General features: G+C 43.0%; 2 protein-coding genes across 3 annotated transcripts in view; both read left to right on the forward strand.

The window, feature by feature from the left end:
* The window catches only part of ptpn4a (protein tyrosine phosphatase non-receptor type 4a), a 74953-nt gene extending 58955 nt beyond the window's left edge, over positions 1 to 15998 (forward strand). For both annotated transcript variants that reach the window (XM_080498338.1, XM_080498339.1), the window contains 12 exons: positions 1566 to 1725; positions 2670 to 2753; positions 2882 to 2938; positions 3164 to 3320; positions 4409 to 4575; positions 5514 to 5604; positions 5830 to 5891; positions 7894 to 8040; positions 8566 to 8694; positions 10674 to 10822; positions 11437 to 11572; positions 11667 to 15998. In XM_080498338.1, the coding sequence (XP_080354464.1) occupies positions 1566 to 1725; positions 2670 to 2753; positions 2882 to 2938; positions 3164 to 3320; positions 4409 to 4575; positions 5514 to 5604; positions 5830 to 5891; positions 7894 to 8040; positions 8566 to 8694; positions 10674 to 10822; positions 11437 to 11572; positions 11667 to 12089 (1762 nt within the window). In that variant the 3' untranslated portion in view covers positions 12090 to 15998. The remainder of the gene's footprint in view (positions 1 to 1565; positions 1726 to 2669; positions 2754 to 2881; positions 2939 to 3163; positions 3321 to 4408; positions 4576 to 5513; positions 5605 to 5829; positions 5892 to 7893; positions 8041 to 8565; positions 8695 to 10673; positions 10823 to 11436; positions 11573 to 11666) is intronic.
* Positions 15999 to 18069: 2071 nt separating this feature from the next.
* Positions 18070 to 25889, forward strand: part of epb41l5 (erythrocyte membrane protein band 4.1 like 5) — a 33852-nt gene continuing 26032 nt past the window's right edge. The window contains exons 1-2 of the mRNA XM_080498747.1: positions 18070 to 18197; positions 19393 to 19604. Of these exons, the coding sequence (XP_080354873.1) occupies positions 19425 to 19604 (180 nt within the window). The 5' untranslated portion in view covers positions 18070 to 18197; positions 19393 to 19424. The remainder of the gene's footprint in view (positions 18198 to 19392; positions 19605 to 25889) is intronic.

The following is a 25889-nucleotide window of genomic DNA, read 5'->3' on the forward strand; positions in this document are numbered from 1 at the left end:
AAATTGAAATCACGATTATTTACACGATTGAGTCTTTGAATTTAGAACAGCATTTTTTAAACATGTTAAACAACTTTCCTGTTAAATATATAAAAATATCTTGTAATGTAGTAGTAAAAATTAAACTGTTGTACTGCACTCAATCTTTTGAAAACAAGAAATAAATAAAATACAGTAAGAGATAGATATATTTCAATAAATATACCCACAGTAAACCCACAGTAAGTGGGTGAATTATGGCCTTCTGTGATCACCACAGTGGGGAACTGTATTTTGTAGAGAGACGGGGTTTCCGGTTGGTTGCATTTTGGTGTTGTGCTGTGCGCTCCACTCTCATGTTGGAGAGAGAGAGAAAATAAGAGTTACTGAGAAGTGTGGATTAATGGCGAATAAAGTTTGGAGTTCCTTGCTGAACACGCCGCCTCCGACTCCCGTTCATCGGCTCTACAACATAATCGTTTGTCCTCAATTATCTGAATTTTGAAATCATCTGGGGCCAAAATCGTATTCACAATTAAAATTTGATTAATTGAGCAGCCCTAATACATTTTGTTTTATTTTGGGATTTTTTCATTCTTAGATGTTCTTAAAATTATGATAGTGGACTTCTGCTTAACACTTCTCCAAATGACATGTCAGTGGGCGTGGTATAAAGGGATAAACATATGCTTCACTCACTCCCAGTGGTGTCCGAATAAAACAAACGGCAGAAAACTATGCAATGAATATGCTAAAATATAGTGATATTACACATCTAATTAAACAGAAACAAGAGCAATAACAACATAAGCCATTCGCACATGCTCCAAACACAATTCCAAAACCCATGCAGTGTTGTTGCTGTATGCCATCTTGATTTACTATCTATCATGAACATATGTAGTTGTGTATATATACATCCGAACAAATCTCACAAGTGTTCCCTTGAGCTTGGCACCAGAATGACTCAAATGGACCTCGTTCCAGCAGAGATATATTCTTTTCATAATCCTGTTAAATGAGCTGGCTTTTCTAGTAGGCACATTGCAGTATTGTACTCATAATAGGAACATTTTCCAATGTTTTGACAAAACTGCCACATTTTGCTTGGCTGGAATTCGTCAATCTAGCTTGTATTCGGTGTAACAGAATGTTATGTTTTAAAATTAGGAAGAAAAGACTAAAATGAACAAAGTTTGTTTAATTTAACCAGTAAAAGATGGTATTCAAACAATATTTGAGGGAAATTGCACCTCAAATAAGCTAGAAAGCATTGAGCACACTGAAAAGTAAGAATTGAGGTTTCAAGAAGTGATGGGTTCAAACCACAGACCTTATGACTTTACCACCAAACCACCACTTTACCAGGTTACTCACATTAATTTATGTGAACAGGCAAAAGCTTCTTAGCTTGGATATGAGAGAGAAAGTGCTCTAACTCTTTCTCAGAGTCTTAAGATGAAATTGGAGCCACATTATTAAATTATGACTGGGTTTTTGTTTTTCTTTGTTGCAGTGTAATGATGGTCCTCACATTTGTTCACTTTGTTGTTTCTGCTTCTCTCCCCTCCATCTGCCCCTCTCAGGTCTCCAGATGGGTTGGACGGCCAGCCTCCAGCTCTGCCCCCCAAACAGCTGAGCAGAAAGACACTGAGCCAGATCATTCAGGCTCACTCCCAGCAGAGCCTCCTGGACAACCACCTCAACGAGATGTACGACGTCCCCGTCAATGCAGACAAGACCACGGTCAGTCATGTGCCACCCCAAGTCATTGAGTCCAGTTAATAAACAAGGCTTCAGGATCCCGGCAGAGCACATTGCCCGGTTTATGTAGTGCTGGTAGTAGGGAGGAATGTACATGAAAAATATTTTATATTGGACTAGTATTAAAAGACAAAAATGCTCAGAAAAGAGACAAAATTAATCTCTGTTTAGGACATTTTCTTTAAATTAGTTGATTGATTTCCTTCAATCAAGTGGAAGCTGATGACATGAGGTGGTTTTCAGGATCACAGTGTCTCTGGGTAAATGATAGCAAGGTGGCTTGAAAGTGGATTGTACTGCTAGCAACAGCTTTTCATCTCATTGAATGTAGTTGCACATTGTTCCACAAGATAAGAGTTTTAATAGGACATGGTGATGGATGGCTGCATAAAAACTTTGTACTTAACTGGGAAAATAGCTAGTTTAACTGACGCATATTTCTGGTTACCGCTAGTGATCGGAAAAAATGAAAATATGAAGTTCTCCAAATGGTGGATTAACAAAATGAATGCTACGTCTGCAATGTAGAGAAAACTTGAGGAGCTTTGCACATTGCCAACTTCAGCACCACATTTCAGTCGTCAATCAAAAAACTGCAGTTTAGATTTCAGTCAAAATGTGGCTTGGCTGAGCCTTGGTAGTCTTTACCATTGCAGCTGTTCTCTATTACTGTGTGACTTTGAGAAATCCTTTAGTTTTTTATCTCAGGAGTCTTCTTGGAGGTTTGATCCTTTACGAAGTAGAGCTGGTTTAAACCATATGTAGTGAGGTGTCTGCATAGCGAAACGAAAATTATTCCCATCAGCCAGTCTATTTTGGTAGATTTACAATTCCAGTTTGAATAGAATTGCTCCTTTGTGGTGAAGTGAAGAGTATCCACACTGAAATGTGATCTTGCCGAATGTAAACGCGACACATCCTTTCAGTTAAATGGAGTCGTCCCTCACGATAATCTGGTCCTGATCAAGATGCGACCGGATGAACACGGACGTTTTGGCTTCAATGTCAAGGTAAGCTGGGATGCGTTCGGGAATCTCCATGCTCATCCCTTCCTTCTGCCACATTTTGTCTGAAATAGTAAGTCTTGGTGCTCTATTGTACTGTTAACATGTGTGCGTGTGCATCTCTCACTCTCCAGGGGGGAGTGGACCAGAAAATGCCCATCATTGTGTCCCGAGTGGCTCCAGGAACATCAGTAAGTCCACATGTTCGTCGCTGAAAATCAGAGTATGCGTGCCAGTAAGGGCTTTCACTTCACATCACGGCCTTGTTGACAGAGAAACCCTCCGGTTCAGAGCAGACTGAAGCGATAGCTTTGATTTAGCACATTTATACCGCGCACAGTTGCGACGCTCGTTCTCACTTATCACATTTCTAGTCCATTTCATTGTCCCTTTGTCTTCTCTCCACGTCTCCTCAGGCTGACCTGTGCGTGCCTCGCCTCAATGAGGGTGACCAGGTGGTTCTAATTAACGGGCGGGACATCTCTGACCACACCCACGATCAGGTGGTCATGTTCATCAAGGCCAGCTGTGAGAGCCACTCCGGGGAGTTGATCCTATTGGTCAGACCAAATGGTGAGTTCCGTATAGTCTGTATAGTCTCGACTGGTGTCGAGGATCATTTCTACTCTGTTCGATGTGCATATAGCGACATTCACTGTATTCGTCCATGATATCCACACTTCAGTCCATCTCCTGAATGGTTACGGATTCAGACCAAATGCTGCAGTACCACTGTGGATCATAGGGGGTGGTGTTGACATTAGGATGGTGGAGGTTTTTGTAAATCCTCCATTAATACCTGTTCCACCTCCTCGTCATGTCAGTCATAGTTAAGTTTCCTCTTCTCTTTAATCAAGTTGTATGTTCTTTTAGAGCAATGACCTCTAGTTGATTGAGCCACCTGGATGCAGGGGAACCGTGGGAAGTGCTCATATCTGCTTGTGTGTGTTTTTGAAGCATGAATGAGCCATTAGTGTAGTTGCTGGTCACGTTTTTTTGACAGCTGTATTTGATAACACAGCTCACTCTCCTTAAACTTTTATCCACGTCACAGTTTCTCCACTAAAGTGATCATACGACAAACTGTATCAAGGCATCCGCATCACAGTTAAATGTGACGCTCCAGATGACTGTGGCAGTTTTAATTAACAGATTGTGAACACGGGTGTGATATCTCAAGCAGCTGCTGCAGTCCCACCAACAAAATCAGCAGTCGCACATCTGCTTGTGGACAACATAGTGTCTTTTTTTTTTTTCTTTCCTTCCTTTTTTTTAACTGAAGCTCAAGCAGCACAGCTTGGTTTCTGTACATCAGATGTATGTTTGTGTTAATCAGTGTGAGCCAAGCGTGGAGAGAAGGGGAGGTTTTAAAGATGATGAAACATAAAAATTCTTGGTATTTTAACTGGGTCAAAGAGGGATTTGTGCATTCACTCCTCTCTAAGCAGATGTATGTAAGATTGCATCAACCTATTGGATGCCTGTTGCTTCACATTTTTTGATTGCATTGTTGAAATATAGGCCTTGAGCTCGATATGCGTGCATAGCTAAGTATTTCCTAAGTGCTGTGGGCGAGTTGCAATTTTTTTTAAGTCGACGCCTCGCTTTGCAGAAACACCATGAACATGGAAACGATCGTGTGTCTTTTCTGTCCCGCTCAGCCATCTACGACGTGGTGGAGGAGAAGGCGGATTCGGAGCCCGACTTTCAGTACATCCCAGAGAAGTCGCCGCAGGACCCCGCCCATCTCGACCAGCATGCTTTGAGGGACTCCATGGTGACTCTGAAGGAAGGACTGAGCAGTGGAGCCATACTGGCACAGTTCGATGTGAGAAGATTCACATACGCTCACATAGCGATCCACACATAAACACCCATGTCTGTCACTGAGTCAGTGGTGGAAGTTGCGCCACCGTTTTGGCCAAGTGCTGCAACTTCTTGGGTCTGTGTCGCATTTTAAGCACTTGAGGTGCTGCATGCACCACTTTTTGTGGTGTTGATTATAAATCATATTAAATGTTCTCTGAGGGTAAAGCGGGTCTACTGAATAGACACCATAAAATGATCTAAAAACTCAACGTACAGAGTGATTGGCAGTCAGTTTACGTGAGCAGTGGTGGAGCTTCGGTTGTAGTTTTTGTTTTTTCTTCAGATGCACATTCACATTACTGAAATTGATTCATTGTGACAATTGGACGTGATATGCATTATTTTGAATTGCCAGTTTCGGGCCATTTCCAGTTCACTTCTGACGTTGCAGCCCGCAAAAGCATGAAATGCGTCTCTATACCCATCCAAAAACAAGCACTTCCAGTTTTCAGCATGTTTACAGTTAGCAGTCAGCAGACTTCTTCTGTTTGACCTCCTGTTTACCTTCTTAAATGTTGTTTGACTTCTGGGTCAGGATTTGGCACGAAGCTCGAGCCCATGTGCAGAAAACGTGGTCCCTGTTCCAGTCAGACTGCTCTGTATACATGCGCGAGTAAATCAGGTTTCAATCACATTATCTGGGTGTGTTAGTCTGGCTTTGAGAATTGAGCTATGGTGACACGTTTACATTTACTTTTAAAGTCTAGTTTTAGTTGGACTGATGCAGTAATTTACTATTTTAGGTGTCATGTACACAACGACTGTAGAAAATCGTTTTGGACAATTTTACTGTGAATCCGTATCAAATTTACAAGCTGTTTGTGTTTACTGGTTTTCCACAACTTTGACTTGTGTTCTCGCTCTCTCTCGCTCTCTCTCGCTCTCTCTCTCTCACAGCAACTGTACAGGAAGAGGCCGGGGATGACCATGCTGTGTGCCAAATTACCTCAGAACGTTTCCAAAAATCGCTACAGAGACATCTCTCCCTGTACGTGGCTGCACACGGCTCCTCACTTCTGTCGACTCGTGTGTACAGACGTGTGGTGACACTAACCTTTTTTGTTCCCCGCTTCACACGCTCTGCCTTTTTTTTCCGCTCATCAACACTTCTCTACTCCGCCTTTCATCTCCTCCGTCTCTTTTTCTCACCCTCTGCCTGTGATCCTGACCCCCCCCCACCCCCCACCCCCTCCATATTTTTCTCTGCTGACAGACGATGCCACGCGGGTCATTCTGAAAAGCACAGATGACTACATCAATGCAAACTACATCAACGTAAGTTTGTTGCTCTCTTCCCCCGTGCTCTTTCATATTTTCTTTTTTTTTCAGGGGGGGGCTGGGGCTTGGGGCTTGGTGGGTGGTCTCTTTCGTCAACCATGGAAACACACGTTGAACCACTATGCTGGCCACGCAGCTGAGAACGAGCCAACCACATCAGATTTACATTGCGAGCGACAACACTGAGTTAACGTTGTTCATTTGTGGTGTTTGAGCCAGCGGCATCTTGTGCATGTGACTAGATGGGTGGAATCTTTACATAGAAACTTTGCAAAGGTTGTAGGCATGTCTGTAAGCGGTGTGACTATCCTTTCAATATGACTTATTGGCTCCACAATTATCCCAATCGTACATGCTGTGTCATTAAGAAAAATCAATTATTACATATCACATGAATGCGGTGGAACAAAGTGAGATTATGTGTTTTGAAATCATCTGGAAGGAGCAGTGTTGCTACTGTATAACACCCGGGGATATTTCATGATTTGGAGTCCTTGTTCAGAAGTCCGTGGTTGTTGGGTCGACTGTGGAGACAAGTGGAGGCTCTCGCTTTTAAAAGTCAAAGTCTCCTGCTGGTCTGCGATTTAAACCAGTGACCTTTCACTTACAAGTTCACTTCTCTCACCACTGCCACTGTCTTATGGTCTAAAGAACAGATCAGAGTTCTTACCTCAACAACAATGATTTTGTTTGAGAATAAATGTAGCCATGAGATCTGTGCTGAGTTCTAAAAATACTAAGTACTGATTTATATCTTCACTATTAATGCACATTTCCATGTCTGCTCCAAATTCAAAAAAGTGTCTTATTCTTGTTCTTTTGACTTGTTCTTTGATTTTTGCACAACTACACCATGTGAGCCCCCTGTGATCTGGTTTCCGCCACCAAGGGGGGTCCTGGACCCCGGCTTGGGAACCATCAGCGTTTCACTATTGCCTTAAACTATTTAGTCCTTCTTCAAGCAATAAAAGTTTGATCAGTTCGGAAGAATCTTGATAAAGGGTAACAGTTTTATGAAATAATGTGTTGGAGTTTTTCATATTTTGCTGTTCACTTGTTTCAAATAACCCTTTGAACCCACAATGGCTTGTACCAATAGCATCTCAGCACAAGGCTGAGAGTGAAAAAAATATCTGAAATACATGTTTCTGACTGACCTTGTTTAATGGAAAGTTGTGATTAAATACACTTGCAGCTGCGATTTAGTTTGGTCATGACAAGAGGACCTGTTGAAGTGGGTAAAAAAGAAGATTTAAATAAATGAAGTGGGAGAATTGTTGGTACCAGACTTAATTGTGTACATGTTTGAAGGCAACCATCGCAGCGTTTACAAAGAATAGGAAAGCCAAAAAATAAAAGTCCGGTAGTTTTAAATCTGTCGTGAAAACAGCTTTGAGGTGACAAAGAGCAATACAATAACAGAGGCAATGTAATTCAAATTAAATCACAATCTGCAGACGTATCATGTAGAGCAGGTGGGCCAGGGAGCCAGAAGATCACACTGGGAGCTAAAAACCGTGAGTCTGCAGCTGTGGATGAAAATATATCTTTCCTCTGATGAATCTCAATCTCTGAAGTTGTGTGAGAATTCAGAGGAAATCTGATTTGAACACCATGCCTATTAGGACATACTGCTATTGTGCACATCGTGTAGTCTGAGTTCACTGGACTCAAACGGCCTCCACAGTCACCTGATCTGCAATCGATCCAATGCCTTTGGGGCACAATGCAGCATTAGATCCAGATCATGAGGATGCTGCTGGAAACATGTGTAACCCTATAATTTCAACACGGAATGTTCCCACATTGTAAATCCGCTAAATATTGTTGTTGTAGTTTTTTGGTACAAATAAAGCAGCTGTGTGTAAAAAAAAAAAACTCATTGAACAGAAACGACACGCAAAATTGAAGGCAAGTCTGTTTATTTCACCTTGTGGAGCAGTAATGTTTCAAGTGGATGTTTTGGATTAAACGTAACCTTTCCATTTTCTCTTTGCAGATGGAGATTCCAGCTTCCAGTCTGATAAACCGCTACATAGCGTGCCAGGGCCCGCTGCCCAACACCTGCCACGACTTCTGGCAAATGACCTGGGAGCAGGGCTCCTCCATGGTGGTCATGCTGACCACGCAGGTCGAGAGGGGCCGGGTATGTAAAACCACCCATCAAGGACGAGGATCGGACACCACACCTGCACTGCAACGTGTTTAAAAAAAAAAAAAAATCTCCACAACTGGATCTAAAGTGTAACACTCAAACATAAGCAGGGAGCAGTCTCAAGTTGGGATGCAGCCTGAGTCACATGTGATGTATAATCCCTTAATTCTCCTGTCAAAACATTTGATTATTTACAGAAGGCTGCAAAGTTACAGGCCAGAGTTTTCTGCAGCTCGCTTCTTTTGTTCATTTTAGAGACACGTCTTAAACAGGCTACAGCCAGTGTTTCGTAACTAAGTAGCCTGTAGAAAGAGTGCCAGGTGCAGAGGAAGTGATCTACTTTCTGTGACATGAATCACTACATTTTAAATTACTTGGGAGTGATTTCATGTGTTTATGTGCATGCGTTCCTATGTCCGTTAATGTGTGCGTTTGTATACGAGTGTATATGCACGTGTGTCACTTGTAAATTAACCATTTCTCAACCCAATACTCTGTGCATGTGTGTGTTTATAGGTGAAGTGCCATCAGTACTGGCCCAACCCAGACAGCAGCGCCACTTACAGAGACTTTACCGTCACGTGTCACAACGAAGAGGGCAACTCTGCCTTCCTGGTCCGGGAGATGACTCTCCTGCACACACCGGTAACGCACGCACACACACACACACACACACACGCACACTCTGACGGCTACAGCATCAATAGCTTAAGTCAGACCCATGGAAAAAAAGAGAGACGTAAAAGGCTGAAGCAGGACACAGCGAGAGTGCGTGTGCTGCTAACAAAGAGCGGGTTAGGGAGGAGGGCGAAGGCGCCGCGGAGGAACGACTCCAGGGTCCAATCAGAGCGAGGGACCGGCGTCTCAGGAAGGATGAGCTTTGCCTTGGACCCCGAGGAGGTGTGTTGCCATAGTGACCAGTGTAGGCTGTTCTTTTTCTGGCTCCCGCTGCCGCATGCGGGCCACATATTGGGATTGGGTTGCCATGGCAACCCAACCACCCCAGTCAGTCACATTGGAGAAATAGAGGAGATAGGGAGCGCAGCGGAGAGTGGGATGATGACCACTTGATAAACAGGGAAGAAGTTTAACTGTGAGGCCGATGTCTTTGAATAGTCACTTTGTACCTTTTTTTTTATTCTATGCTTCAAAATCAAAGATTTTCTCCTGCAACACAGTGTATTTAACATAAATTGAGGACATAATGCTGACCCTCAGCTTTTATGTTGCTGCTGTTTTGCCTGTCGTTTCCCTCCCGTCTTTGTTTTCCTGATTACATCTCCGCCCCATGCATCGTGACCTTTAAAGCATACAGCTATAAGAAGAGGCAATTAGCATTCTCCTCTGCCTGTGATCGTTGCCATGGAGATAGGTGTGTTACCATGGCGATGCAGCTAGGCAGTATTAAAGAGGAACACGGGGGCTCCGAGCCTCGTGAAGAACAGCGGTCAGCGCTTGCCGTCTTGTGCATGTTGTGGGCGTGTATAAGTCGTCATCATGCCGGTCCTGTGGGCTTCAAACCTTCTGTTACCACTGAGCTCCATCACTTTATTTCTTTATGCTCATCTCACAAATATCAACAAGGTGCTGAGCTGGTCGAGTTAAGATGGACTTATTGCTGTAAACTTACAAGATGCTCCAAAATCAACATGAAAGAAGTGGTGGAGCTTTTGTACAGCAAGCGTTTCACAACATCTTTAAAAGCCATAATTACACCAACAGCGTGTGCAGTGTCGTGCTCAGACGTCCCTGATATAAACACAGAAACCTGACGTGTGAGAATAATCAATTCCTTTGTGAAGTGGAGTCCTGACTGCGGTGAGAGTCAGTCCTCTGTTTGTTGCCACTGCTTCAATTATTAATGAGGTTTATGACCCGGACGGTTCTGACTTTCTGTAGTTCAGTGGTCTGCAGCCTGTGGCTTCTCCACCTCTCTGTAGTGGCTCCCTGTAGCTTTGAAAAGATTACTAAAAACACCGTTCAGTTTGCGGTTACTCTATAATAAGTCTTTTATCAGCAATTCTTCTACTAAATTATTCAGCACATTTACTGCGTTGTTTTTAATGTGCACTGGAAAACACAGTAAATGAATGTCACATATCACCCACCTTTCAGCTGGAGCTGAAGTAGTTTTTTGTCAGTATGTAGAGAACAATGAGCAAACACCCAAAACTACAATAAAACAATTTTTATTGTGGTTCTTTGATTTCATCTCTTCAACACAGACTGCAATTTTGGTGTGTACAGCACAAAGTTTATAAGCTGTGTGTTATCTTCATTTTAAAGGTTAAATCTGTCCATACAATATTTATTTGGCGAGGGGGTGGGCAAAAAGTGCTCTTTTGATGGTAAAGGTTACAGACCTTGGTTGATGAGAAGTACACCCCTCCCCTCAAGAGGTCTGTTTAAAAAAAAAAAAAATTGTTGATACAAATATGTGTTCATGTTGAAACCACCTCCTTAATATTAGTTTAACATCTTATCCATTCTGTGTGTGTGTGTGTGTGTGTGTGTGTGTGTGTGTGTGTGTGTGTGTGTGTGTGTGTGTGTGTGTGTGTGTGTGTGTGTGTGTGTGTGTGTGTGTGTGTGTGTGTGTGTGTGTGTGTGTGTGTGTGTGTGTGTAGAGTGAGCAGCAGAGGGAGCTCACTCAGATTCAGTACGTGGCCTGGCCGGACCACGGCGTTCCCGACGACTCCACGGACTTCCTGGACTTCGTGGCCCTGGTGCGGACCAAGCGTGCTGGACAAGATCATCCCATGGTGGTGCACTGCAGGTATGAGCGGAAGAACTCGTGCAGGTTTAAGCCCGCAGTATTTACGTGCAAATCTTTTGAGATATTCATCCCACAAACCCATGAAAAATGAATCTGTCCTAATATCTCCAGAGATCTAAAATAGGATTCCTTGTTGCATCTTATTTCTGTTGTCAAGCAGATTTAAATCAGTGGTTATCAGAGTGTCTGTTGGTTCCTCGTCGACGTCTTCAAATCCTAATGTAGACTCCAAAAGCGGGAAACATCTAGGAGTCCAAGAAATACTTTTTCCCTTCGCATTAGTGGCAAAAATTCATATTGATTGATGAGTTGAGTTAAAATAATATTTTTTTAGACATGACACCTCAAAAAGAAAGAATGGATAAGTAAATGGGAACTAAAGTAAAGAATAAATGCATCATAAAGACCTGCCAGATATTTTTATGATCATGAATTTGAATGTGTACACGTGTCTCCACTATTAGTGATGCTTACAAACAAATGTCTGGATATGAATGAAAATGTACATGGACTTGACAAGGATCCACTGAAGCTCAGAAATATTTGTGTGCAGGAAGGTTGGTGCACCGGATCACAGATCTTAACCTTGTCTCTGTACTTGCTCTTCCCTCCAGTGCGGGGATTGGCCGGACCGGAGTTCTGATCACAATGGAGACGGCGCTGTGTCTAATGGAGTGCGGTCAGCCAGTGTTTCCTCTGGATATCGTCCGAACCATGAGAGATCAGAGGGCCATGATGATCCAAACACCTGTGCGTAAACACACCCGTTTTTTTTTTCTGGCCGGCTTCTCTCGGCCTCTATGAACCAGCAGCTGAACTCTCTCTGTCTGTCCGCGTTCCTCAGAGCCAGTACCGCTTCGTGTGTGAGGCCATCCTGAAAGTTTACGAGGAGGGCCTGGTCAAACCACTCAAGACGGCGGTCTACCAGCAGAGAGAGAAGGTGAGCGACGACAGGGAGGAGAAGAAGGAGCAGAACGCAGGCGAGGAAGTCGAGGAGGCAGCGGCGGGCGCAGAGGAAGGGGAGGCGGCGGCGGCAGGAGCAGCGGAGCTGCTGGAAGGAGGACTGGACGAAGAGGAGGACGACGACGACGAGGAAGTGGAGGTGCTGGATGTAGGAGAAGTGACTGAGGAGGAGGATGAGGAGGAGGACGAGGAGGAGGAGGAGGAGGAGGAGGAAGTGGAGGAACCGAGCGTTGCGAGCGCCACCAGCGTGACGAGTGAGACCAGTGCCAACCCGGACCCTGACCCCGATACCGCTAACCCGTGACATTTGACCTCGGGCCGGGGTCGCCGGACAGAGGCCAGGAGACCGGAGGAAAGAACAAAAGCACTGTTGCACTTTATGCTGATGAAAAAAACAAACAAACAAATAAAAGACAAAACAAACGTGAAAGTCACGGATGAGATGGAATTTAAAGGCAAGCAACCCAGCTGTGTTGAATAGGTACCATTAGGGGATGTTGTTTGATCAGGGTAAAGAAAAAAACAATTATACAAAGAGTTAAAGGTTACAAGTACGAGAAAACAAAAGGTGGATGGGGAATCGCTGTAGTGCCATAAGTACGAAGGGGAAGGGCTGCCCCCTGTGGACGGAAAGCTCCCCCCTGCCCCTCTTTTTTAACCCCGAAGGGTCGCCCTGTCCCCTTCTGAGCGAGTCTGCCAGACGGACCTGCCTTTTTTTAGTGTCCTTTTAGCTGATGAAGAGATATACCTTATCTTTTGTTCCTCAGAAAGAGTATTTATTGTGTTTTAGTTTGTGTCAAACCCTGTCCACTGAACAAAAAAAAAGACAAGTTGTACGTTTTTGTTTGTACGAGTCTCGAGCTTCATGCTTTCCTGATGAAAACTTAGCTAGTCAAGTAGTGTGATTCCTCTTCTCCTAACTTACTTCTTGATTTCTTTTTGATTTTTTTGTGAGGGAGTGGGGGTGGGGGACCCAGTGATTTAATTTATTGTGCTTGGGTTTTTGATCTTACTCGACTTTCCTCTCTGTGCCCCCTCCCCCAGCCCCGACCGTGCAAACAGCTGGGAGCATGCTACATTTCAGTGCTACTGCGAGTCGGCCTCCTGCTTTGTGCTTGGTTTTCTCGAGTTTGCGACATTTTCGACGTTGCCGATTGTTTTACGTTGCTCGGTGCCTCTGTTTACCAGAGGAAACATTGCTACCATTGTTATACTTGGTGGCAAACTCAAATCTTTTTGTTCGCCATAAATAATTGAGAAAACGTGGATTCACCACAGCAAGATGCCCCAGTGGACCCCAGATAAGGGGCTTTTGTAACACCTTATAAATATGTATGTGTCTGTAATAAGATGAGATTTCGAAGCGAATACTTAGATTTTTGCAGATTTATACGTGCGCATCAAAATATGTGTAATAACATTTGCATGTGTGTCGTATGTTTGGTGGGAGTGCACTTAGACTGTGCGTGCTTAAAAGCACCTGTACATGTCTCAGACAAGCCTCAGTCTGCTGGATCTTCACAAGCGGCTTCTAGTTTCTCTAGTTCCTCTGCAGTCTGGGTTTAAAAGCCCTCACTTTGACCAACAGGCTCACATTTGCGTGTCGTTAGCTTCGACCTTCAACACATCAATTAACGCTGTAGTAGTGCTCATTGATTTCACACTTGAGAGGAAATAAACCAATTGACAAAAGTAAGCCTGCAAGTCCAGCCTGAGGGCAAAGAAAGCCCGACTTTGACCTGAAGACAGACATTTACAGGTCCTTATTGTGACACACACCTCTCAGGACACATATTACCCATGCAAATATTATTGAACACACAACAAAGGTAATTGTGGTGGGTTTTGGACCTTACAACCTTGCTTCCAATCTAGAAGCCACACACCAATTTTCAAGTGTATATGTTGTCTGTACGGACACTTCTAAGTACGATGTTACAAATCTCATTACAGACACACAATGTGCTCCATCCTCCGGCCTCACCAGGCGACCCTCCAACCGCAACTGAGCTCAGTTCATTTTCCTCCCCGGGCCTGCTGAAGTGTCCTTGAGCCACACACAGACAGCAGCAGCAGCTTTTTAAGAGGTTCCTTCTTGGACCTCGAGCTAATTTATCGATCCCACGTTATGCAACCCGACATTTCTTGCTTTCTTTGCACAGGTCAGTCAGTTGAAAGGAAACGAGCGGGGGTCGGTAACGAACAAATACACACACACACACACACACACACACACACACACACACACACACACACACACACACACACACACACACACACACACACACACACACACACAATGTACAGTGTCAGAAACCAGAAAACGTCATAAGTGGTGGAAAGTTGCTGGAAGTTTTATGCAATCATTTTTATTTGCTTTTTTTTTTTTAAGTATTCCTGAACGCCTCTCGGCTTGGGAATGAATGGACGAGCTACCCGGGCACCTGCTTTACACATCATGTGAGCCAGAAGGAATAAATAGGAATTTATTCTTTCAGTCTTGATTGAAGCATAAACGAGGCCGGCTCAAAGGCGTAGTACAAACAAAACTCTCTCAATCCCCATTTTCTTTTTTTTTCAGTTCCTCCCTCCCAATTGTACGTCATCATTTTAAGGCACATGTTTTTTGGGTTTTTTTTTTATGTCAACCTGATGTGTTAATGAGTGAGACTAAATGATGTATTTTCAATTCACAAACCCCCGGTATTAAGTTCCTTGTTGAGTCTTTCTTTCTTCTCTCCCTCTCTTCTACCAGTCCAGGTGAAGTTGTCATTGTGCTTTTCTTCATAGCAGTATGGACATGTGGCAAACGGAGTCACTTTTTTGGAGATATTTTTCTTACCTGCGATGGATTCTGCTGGGAAAAAAACCTACTGGTGTGTGTGTGAGAGTGTGTGTGTGTGTGAGAGTGTGTGAGTGTGTGTGTGTGTGTGTGTGTGTGTGTGTGTGTGTGTGTGTGTGTGTGTGTGTGTGTGTGTGTGTGTGTGTGTGTGTGTGTGTGTGTGTGTGTGTGTGTGTGTGTGTGTGTGTGTGTGTGTGTGTGTGCGCGCGCCTCTCCCTCTATTCTTCTGCCATTTCTAACATTGTTAGCTGTCTGATCTACGCCTGCTTGTCTGTTTTAACTGGAAATGAAAGGTTGTGTCATAAAGCTTCTAATCTGATCTAAAAGTTTTTTTTTTTTTTAAGAATGGGGGGGGAATAAAAGTGTAAAGGTAACCCTTTTAAAGAGCTTTTATTAAAGGTGGGGACGACTGCGTGTGCAACAATTCACAGCCGTTTTCAAACAGCTGAATCATACTTTCACCACATGTGGAGGTGGGATCAAGAAGAGCCTGGAAACTGCCCCCCCCCCCTTTCCCCCACCCTCTCTTTCTTTCTCCCTCCTTAATCTGTCCTGTATTGCGTCCCACTCCTGCAATCGGCCAAGCATCCTTCAGTCGTTTGTGCAAAAGGCCCACGCAACATCCACCATCCATTCTTCTCATTGACCCCCCCCCCCCCCCCCCCCCAATGCCTTCCTTTTGGATCATTATACATGGATCTCGCTCCCTCGCTCGCTCCCTCGCTCCATCTCTCTCTCCCCGCCCTAAAGGCGGATGACACATCTGAGCAGAACACCGTGGGTACAGTAGCAGCGGTATTGGAGCAGCTTAGGAGACAAAACCAGGGCTGGACAGTCGGTAAGGACAGCGGCAGAGAGACGCGGGCTTTTGATGGAAAGAAGAGGTTTTCTCCTCCAGAAGTGGCATCAATCAAACGATTTTACAGAAACTAACCGAAGTGAACAAACCCCCGTTGAATCATAGACGATTCAAGGCTGACTAAATTTCCCATCATCGGAGAGCTGTCTTATGTTAAGAGCGTTTCCTTGTCCAATCGGTACTGCGTGTGCGTCCAGGGTGCCGGGAGGGGACGGCACTTTGTAGAAGGCTGAGTGGCAGGTTAGTGCTACTGAACAACAACAAAGAGTTAAGAGACATAAAGCATTGTTCAAATTAATTGTTCTTTTCTTTTTAATTTATCATTTTCTTTCTTCTTTTCTTTTTTTTTTTTTTTTGGGGGGGGGGTGGAAAATACGACACCTATAGGGAACCAAGAACAAGAACTCCTAACTACACAGTGCCACTTGTTAATTTTGTGTAAATAATACTAGACCATGTAAATACAATGTTGTATATGAAAAAAAAATCTTTAAAATAAAAAGGGAAAATCCTTTGTGAGCAGAAAGATTTTGTTTTTGTTTTCCATTTCTTTTACCCTCTTTCTTTGGATAATTCCAAAAATGTGACAAAATGTTTGTTTAAAAAAAACAAAAAAAAACTTTCTGTTTGATTTGAATTTCTTAACGGCGAGTGTATATATATACAATGAACCACAAACTTTGTCCTCGGTTGCTTGTTTCTGTTCATGGTTATCATGGTTTTCCGGTGCTTTGGACATGTCTATAAGCTTGATTATGAACAATTAAAGCTTCTCTTGTCAAAGCATGAAGATGTGGCTTCAGATCACCTTGCTTCTCCACACTGTAAAAGTGAGGTCGGGCAACGTTGGGAGTGAGCAGGAAGGGGACAAAACGTGAAAATGATGAATTCTTGCATGAAACATCAGCACGCAGTGAAGCTATTAGACACAAGAGATATGTTTCAAACCAACGTAAGATTTAATTCTGCCTCTAAGCGGAAAATAGACAGGGGAAATGAGACATGAGACTTTCAGACATCTTCCTCACACTTATGTAACAACTTAAAGATTTATGATCATGTCAGATAGTTTCATAGCAATCTCAGCACCTTTAAAATGGCCAGAGGCTATAGATGCTAATGTACACTAAAACTCTACTTCTTGCATTAGATACGAGATGAACATGCTGGATTTAAAGCCCATTTTAAGCTGTACATGCCATTAGGGGTAAAGATCTGTGTTCATATCTTGGGACTCTCGTTCCGATTACATTGTGCCAACACCAGATTTTGTTCACATTAAATCAAATGATATCAAAGCTGGACAGCTGTTTTGACCTACATTCATCTAACTTGCACAGTAATGTAGTATGCCAGGCTGAAAGCAGCATAGCATGCAAGATTAATGTGTTGGGATTTTTTTTTTCTTTCAACCAGCTAACAGCTTACTTGTAGCTCATAAGAAGGGAAGAAATGCTATGTTTTGTCATATTTTCACAGTCGAGTGACAATTGTCCTCATCCGCGAGGAGCCGCTGTGTGAGCATTATGAGGTTAAAGGCTTTGACTCATGGTGGTGACCTGTCAGCAGTGAGTTTTACAAATTCCTTTTTAGCATTTTCGTCATCGTGCACATCAGTTACAATCTGACGTCAAATCTTGTGATTGATCAGTTTGGCGGTCTAAACACTAGTTCATATGTTAACTGCTATTCAAATGGACCTGTTTGGTGCAGTGTTCTCACTCCCACATACAAGCACAGTGATTGTACCAGTTTTTTGTGGGTTTTTTTAAGCAGATTCAAGTTTACAAGTGTGAGCACAGTCTTTTAGAGGACAAATAGAACTGCAGCATATCCCAAGAAAGCAGGTAGGTCTACTAAAGCTTTGGGGACATGCAGATGATCCCATCCCAATATTTTTGCTACTTGTCAATTATGAAAAATTGCAAAAAAATATTGGTTTCAAAGGTCATTTTAAATCAAGTGTCTAATAAAATTACTCCAAGTGACTGCTGATTTCAAAGTGAAGAGCCAGTCGCTTTAAATACAAGTAATTGTCAATGCTTATGTAGGATGACCTGACTACTAGTGAGTGGCAGGGCTAATAAACACATTATATAGGTGGTAGTTAGTAGCATTTGAATAACGCACATGCATCCATCTTCTGCATCAATTTAGGCACATAAATTAACCTCGCATGCATGTTTTTGTCCTGTGGAGAAAACTGCACATAGAAAGTCCAGACCGACCTCTTTTCTATGTTCCCGGATTCAACCAGAGGAGGTCGCTGTTGTCAAATGGAGACCATCTACGAGTCGTATTGAAAATGTGCAGAAGGTGGTCAGATTTAAAACATAAATATACATATGTCTTATATTTCAAAGGCAAACTTGATGAATACAAGTTTTGTTTAAAGGTAACATCGAAGCTGCTTTCCAGAGAGAGAGGGAGAAAAAAACGTTTTGTCACTTTAAAAATGCTAATTAAGTCTTTTTGTGAGGGATTTGTGGTGACGTCACTTCCGGAGCAGCGCACCTACTTTTTGTTGGGACCAGTGAAGGAGAATACCATCCCCGCAGCGGCGGTGAGGCGGAGAAAGAGACAAAAAAAACAAGGAGAAAGACCGAGAGGACACACGCTACGAGCCACGGGGACCGAGGAGCATTCGGTTTAGTCGATCTAACAATGCAAGCGGGCGTGAATTCACCGTGAATTCCTACGAGGAGGCTTTCGTAAGTATCCATCATCCAGCCGTCCACAAAGTGACCGCGGTGTTTGTTTGTTTTGAGGCACGGGACGCCGCGCGCACGCACGGAGTTCTGTTTCTGAACGCGCTCGTCCGCCGGGTTCTCCTCCAGGTCGTTATAACAAGCGCACACCTGTTGCTTCCGCTGGCAGCAGGTACCACAGGCCTGTTATCACTGAACTGTTTTCTCTGCTTTCAGAAATACTTTTCTAACTTTTTTACATTTTCGACCACACGATGGATTAGCCGTAAAGAACAGTCCATTGTTTCGCACCTTTTTTTAATTACATTGGCTGGCGGTGAAAGTGCACACATCAAGCAAATTAAGTCATCTTTTAAGTATTGTTGTTAGCTCACTTTTTAACAGATTTTAGACAGGCTGCAAACTGCTTTTCTGACCTTTGTTCGGCCTGTTGAATATTAGCTGACGTGACATAATTCACAGTTTTCATATTGTTACTGGGTCCAAATCTCAAGATTGCGCTATTTATTGTCTATTTTTCTGTATATTTGCGCTGAAATGCCCAATATTCTCATATTTGTATAATAGTGGAGGTTACTGTAAAATTGATCAATTCTGACACCTGTAAACAACATTGAACACAGCTGTAGAAAGCATTCATTTAGAGAGATGGGCAGATATTAGGATTTCGATTATAGAAATGAAACACAGTATTTTGGCCATCACTTCCAATGATATCCATACAACAACAGTGTCTTATGTGGGTGCGAATCTCAATTTAAAATTCTTAAAATTTGTTAAACTTTGAACAGTTAGGAAATAGTAGTAATATTAATAATGTGAAGTGTAAAAAAAAAAAACCAACCCAAAAAAACAAAACATCACTTGTAGCCATCAGCATGTTTTTTTTCTAAACATATCCTTGGTGCTCATGTTCCTTTATCAGTATGTTCGCTTCTTTTCACGACTGCATGTATCAGCTGGAGCCTCAGCATTGTGTTATTGTCGCCACTCTTTGTACAAACACTGCCATCACCTGCAAATAAAAAGACATCACTTTCTTTCATCACCATATTGGACCCCCTTATGAGCTGGATGCTTGATGCGTCGGATGTAATACAACTACATACATTGCATCCATCTCTAATGCAAAGCTCCCCTCTGCTTGTTTATTTATTTGTTTATTTATTTTTTTATCTCTGCCCTCTTCCTGTTAAAGGTGTGGTACTGTTACCCTCCCCCTCTCCCATCATGCTGAGTTTCCTGCGCAGGACGCTGGGCCGGCGCTCCATCCGCAAACATGCAGAGAAAGCCCGGTTACGAGAGGCCCAGAGGGCCACGACACACATCCCTGCTGCTGGGGAGTCCAAGTCCGTCATCACCTGCCGAGTGTCCTTACTGGACGGGACGGACGTCAGCGTTGACCTACCGGTAAGGACGGCTCCAGACGTTTCATTTGCACTCGCTCTGTTTGGATAGTCATGTTTCCATCTGCTGGCTTGTGTTTTGTAATGTACGGCTTCGCATCTCTGTCATACTTTAAACTTGTAGACTGCTGTGAAGTTATTGACATGAAAGTTAACCTTCACAAATGCATAATTGTCTCGGCTGACCCGCCATCTATTATGTTTGACAAAAGGTTTTGAGCTTTATGACGTTATATGAACACGGGAAGTGAAAGCAGTACACTAATGCCCATTGTGTGCCTGTGTCAGTGGAGCAGCTTGGTTAAGCTGTGTGTGTGTGTGTGTGTGTGTGTGTGTGTGTGTGCGAGCGTGTGCGTGTGTGTGTGTGTGTGTGCGTGTGTGTGTGTGCACTGCTGATCACCTGTAATTCCATGATCCTCTCTGTAGAACACACTTAAGCACATGACAATGTCACATGACATGCTGGGCTCGTCACCAAGGGAACAAGGAGCAGACCTTCACTCCTCCTCCTCCTCCCTCTTTTCTCAGCTCATGTGGTTATTTTCTTTCTCTTGCTCCATTGTTTCATTTAACCAATTAGTAGTGAAATGCTAAAGAGAAATATAATGTATCTTTATCGTCATATACGGTCTAACATATGAACTGAGGACATCAATGTCCAAGTAGTCCTCCCTCCTGTGAGCTTTAATTTTCCATAACTTATCCTTGTGTTATCTTATTATATTTACATCATAAAGAAATGTGAGGTGATCTATGCAGGAGTCTCTTTGGGCAAGGAAACATTTTCTTCAACATCTTTCCTCAACCTGGAGACTCTCGGGATTGTATGAACAGACATGTTGCATTGTGTCCCTCATCTGGTGGAATTTCACCTTCTGACTTCTCTTTTTTCATGTAATTACACTGCCCCCCCCCCCCCCCCCCCCCAACATGCTTTGTTGTTAAAAGATGGTTAATTCTGCTTGAAACTTAAACTCAGAAGATTTAGTGAGTGCACTTTTATAGTTCATGTCATGGCTTGGCTTTAAGCTGAGCTTTAAAATGAACCTCTCTTTGCTTCTCCCCTCCCCCAGGCGTACTTGAAGGTAGCACCCGAGGGTCCATCCCTCTTATCTTCCAGGTTTCTCTCAGTGACAGGGCAGAAAAAACTCCAGTTACTTGCAAAGTAAAATTTTAGAAAGGGGGAAAAAAATGAGGTGTGGGAGTTGAGAAAATACTATAGATTACAAAACGTACGTTGTGTAGTGAAGTTCGCAGGTTTTCTTTGACTTTGTTCTTCGATGCCTTAAGAAGTAGAGAGCAGAGGTTAAAATGAGTTTCTGGCGTGAGACGTGCGTTTCTGCCCTTCCTTCATAATGAAGAGCACAATCTGCTGACAGATTCTGGAGGCCTCTCCAGGTTGGATAACCTCCAAAGTCCAACCTGCTGCTCGCTCATTACAGACTCTCAAACACTGTCCCACTTTTCTCTGTGCAATCATCCTAAAGGTTTAATAAACGCTTCAAATGATGATTTTTAACCACCTTGAAGGCTTTTGAATTGAATGGGAAAGGTGGTAAAGCAGCACATTCGCAACTCTTTTAAAATCTCTTTGCAGTCTAAACATCTGGTCTTTGTTTGCTTTGGTGAAAGTTTGAATACAATTTAAGATATTTATGAAGAAGCTGTTTGCACAAACTCTTTCATCATCTTTCGTCTTCTGCCTAAACACATTTTAGTTCAGGGGGCACATATACAGCCCAATTTCATCTTGAGTGGACTGGACTGGTAAATTAGCGCCATAATTACTTTTCAGTTTAAACTTTTCCTTTGTTGTGGCACAGATTACATGTGATGAAAATGTTTATCTTGCCACTAAACCAACCGATTAATAAAGAAAGTGACTACAATCTCAGCATGAGGCCAGTTTCAATGATAGGTTTTGGTGCAAAATGCAATGAAATGTCTCCTATACCTGTTGCGTTATGGTTGTTTTTTACAAAGTCACCCTGACAGCGTGTCTATAAAGCTAATGCTCGTATGTTATCTTTCATGGCCGCATCACCAATATCTCGCTCGGGTCTCCGTGTTGTGTTGTGTGTCCACTTCTCTCAAGGAGTTTGTCAAAACTGTGTTTTCTTTGAAATAATTACAATTTGCTTGGTAGTTTGCTGAGCCTCTTTGTGCGTTCTGGCTCATGGGCCTTATGTTTGACATCCCAGTCTTGCACTGTGGCTACGGCATTTCCATGTCCTTAATTTTACACGAGCGCATGTAAAAGTAGATCAGATAAGCAGGTATACATGCACAAAGATGTCAGACTATTGTTGAGAAGTCTCATTGAGATAGTCAGATTTGTCATTTGTTTCTCATAACTATGATCGGATAAAAACATGTCTCATTACTTGATGGCATTTTGTACCATGTCATGAAACGTGTGCTGGTATGACAATAAAGAATCCTTCAATTATTACTTCGACAATTGCTCCGGAAATAAGACCACGAATCGTCTTTTAATGTGTGTTATCATGCTCTTTGTAAAAGTATATAAATCTATTTTTTTTTATAGTCTGAAATGGTTGTGTTTTTGGCAGAATTAGAGTTATACAGAAATGCTTCTTTTTTGTGGCTTGTAGGAATCCATCTCACTCACTCAAACACTTGGCTCCATATTATCAGGAGAGAGATAATTCCTTAGAAACAGTGTGTACCTTTCTCTGCTTTAAACTGTGTGTACACACTGGAAAAAAAAAAAAAAGCATTCTTTTCATCTGATTCATAGACCTGTTTCTCACTTACAAATCTCACTTATTTAGTTATTTTAACATTTCTATTCACAGGTGAACATTAAAACGCTGTTGTTGAGTTTTGTTGGATCTCAAGCTTCTTACAGCCAGTGACGAGTTATTTAGCACCTGCATCTGTAAATTAGCACTCAGCATTTAGACAGCCACTGCTCTGTTTATTGAGCTCACAGCAAAACTGCTTAAATCAAGACCCCCTCACAGTGTCTTTCTGTGGGATTACATTCGGTTTTATTTGTTCTTCTCCTCATTGTCTTCGGTCGTTTGCAAGGCTCTTGTATAGATTGTTTATACGTGTCGATCCCCAGGTGCCAGCTACAAACATATCAGTGCAGCAGAAGCTGGTTGGAAAGTGGAGCACCTCCTGCTGAGTGTCTGACTTTGTTTTCCCTTTCTAAGATGTTGAGTGGTTGTAAATACACAGCCGCAATGTGAGGCTGAATGGGACTCATGCTGATGCTTGACTGGCTTTAGTGTGTGTGTGTGTGTGTGTGTGTGTGTGTGTGTGTGTGTGTGTGTGTGTGTGTGTGTGTGTGTGTGTGTGTGTGTGTGTGTGTGTGTGTGTGTGTGTGTGTGTGTGTGTGTGTGTGTGTGTGTGTGTGTGTGTGTGTGTGTGTGTGTGTGTCACCTAAAATTATCGCGAAGGGCAGCATCCACTTCAACAGAACTGTATGATTCACATTCCTTCCCTTAAATGTATTTACTTTCTGTGTTTTCTCTGTACTTCCACACCTCTTCTCGTGTCTTTCCTTCACTCTTCTTCTCCAAAGATTTGTATTCCAGTCCAGAGGAGATGCTGAGCACATAAATACTCTGCCTTGTGTTTTCTGTGGGGTTGATTTAGGAGTAGGCTGACTTGGCATGAAAAAAAAGCCCTGGGATGTGGTATTACAATCTTACTTTTCATAAGTGCGAAAGTATTTGCATGTTAGAGACGTCTTTTCGCCCTCCACTGCAATGTTGGGTAACTATTCACTCTCCAACACTCATTAGTCTGGATTCAGAGCCCATTTGTCCTGGATCCTCCTGAGAACTCACCTTTGTCCACACGGTGTGTGGATGCATAGTGTTTATTGTAATATACAAACACTGTATGTTCTTATGTGTCGTGTTTCAGTTTTATGAGCGCAAGCGAGTTAATGGCAAAATTGGCATTTCCTTTGTAAAACATGCAGCCTACTCAAGGGTCCGTCCTGGTCAACTTCACATTGGAAAGTATACAAAACATGCAAACAAACATTTTTTTCTTTACAAAAGTAAGTATTGTTTCCAGTTTATTTACTCTGTTTTGCACCAATCCAGAAAGGCAGAGAGCCGAACTGAGAGGTCAGTGACGCGGCTCTGGGAGTAGCAGTATCACAATGATGTTGTGTAGAAACATGCAGAATGTGGCTAAAAATAGCAAAAAAATTGATGATTAACATTTCACTGTATTTTGCACAAGGAGGCATCCTGAATGAACAACAACATATTGTTGAAATCGCACTCGTTTTCCCTTTTAAATTGTTTTTTTTCCGATTGTACAATTCGATTGTACGTCTTTTGCTCAACTGACGGAAAGGTGTGTCGTTGTCATTACTTAGAGATTATTATGCTGCAACTGTAATGGTTTGACTGAACGTCTCAGATTCAGTGAGTGTACGCTCTCCGGCAGGCAGTAAGACTGCGAGCAGCCCAACAATGCTGGAAGCATTACAACAAGGCCTTGGACGCAACACACACACACACACACACACACACACACACACACACACACACACACACACACACACACACACACACACACAATGAGTCCTTTGTGCTCTCTCTCCCTGGGTACTGTAGGGGTGCGGTATGCCTTGTCAGCTATGCCAGCGAGCATGGGGCCAGCCCACCCGGCGGCCTGGGAGCCCTCTTGGGGTGTGTGTGTGTGTGTGTGTTTCTGTAGCAGACACCGGGGCACCCTCCATCGAAATCTTTATTCTATGGGAGGATCACTTTCTCAGCCGTTTTAGTGATGTTCTAACAACCGTGCACAATAAATAGAGTTGCATCACAACGTTTTAAGCTTTAAATGAATGTTTTTGAGGAGTGGTTGTGTCACTGTAGAAGGAGCAACAAGTACACAGAAATCCCTTCAAATTGTCTTTGCGCTTATCGTCTTAGTATTTTGCATATAAATTGTGTTAAACTTAAGTGGATTCTGCACATTTTCTTTGCGCCTGCAGATGTTGGGTTCAAATATTATACAAAGTCACATTGTGATATTTGAAATATGACATAAAAAAAAAAAAAATGTAGCAGCTGCAAACTGATCTTGGGTGGTATTTGTGAAGGGTCCACCAAGCCACATGATCACATGATGTGTCCAGCCACCCCGCTACTTCAGCTTCTGGGCGTCTGGGCACTTACGCCCCCGTTGCCACGGTAACACTGTCATTGTGCCTCACGGTGGGGCTTGGAGCTGGTGTATGAGAGCATGAGTGCACATACGCAGGAGATATTTCCCAGGCAGTGCCTGGTACGCCTTCCTCAGAAATAAAGGGACACATGTCCAGGTTGTGTTAATATTTTCCGAGGAATGTCTCTGAGATAACGCAACACATTGACATGTGCAGTTTTAACTTCTGTAATGTCAGAGTTTAATGCTTTTCTTTGTCATACAAGATGAGTTAAACATTAGCTCTCAAGTCACGTGACCTCTTTCTGGGTTGAGGATGTATTTGTCTACCGGGTGGGAGGCCTCACACTTTTGACAAGAGAGCGAGAAGTTCAAGGAGGACCTTAAAGTGGAGCCGCTCTTCCTCCTCCTCCTCCTCCTCCTCCTCCTCCTCCTCCTCCTCCTCCTCCTCCTCCTCAGCCGAGTCAGTCGAAGTGGTTCAGCCACCTAATTTTTCTTTTACTGTAGTTCTGCCACATGCAGCCAACAGACCCTAAAGCTCAGGATGCACTGGAGCAGTCAGGCGTAGTTCAAGAGCCTCTGGACCAGCTGGAGAAGGTTGTAGTCACGTGGCACAGAATGCTTTCTCTATTGAACAATGCATGGATCAAATATTAGTTCGTGACACACGTTAACCTGATCATTTTTGGAGGAAAACAAAGAATATACTTGGAAACCACAAATGCAGGTGCAGCATCTCGAATAGCTGCAAATTTAAGTACTAGTATAATGACTAGCTTTTATACTGTGAACCTTAACAGTAGTATGCTACCGTATTTTCTGCCCTATAAGGCACACCTACATTGATTGACATAATTTACAACTTCATTCATATATAAGGCGCACCGCCCTATAAGGCGCATGGAATAGACCAGTGGTCAGCAACCTTTATAGCTCAAAGCCATTAGGTTACATTTTCCACTGATTCTAACACCCAGAGAGGTGCACACGCTTTATTTTAATAGTCTACCTGCAGCCTATGCCAGGAGGACACTACACACAAAACCTTCTTCACTACTGGTTGACAACTTACAACTACCGGTAATAATAATAATAATAATAAACTAAACTACATGAACTAAGCAAC

The sequence above is a fragment of the Blennius ocellaris genome (assembly GCF_963422515.1).
Source record: "Blennius ocellaris genome assembly, chromosome: 6".
Classification (NCBI taxonomy): domain Eukaryota; kingdom Metazoa; phylum Chordata; class Actinopteri; order Blenniiformes; family Blenniidae; genus Blennius; species Blennius ocellaris.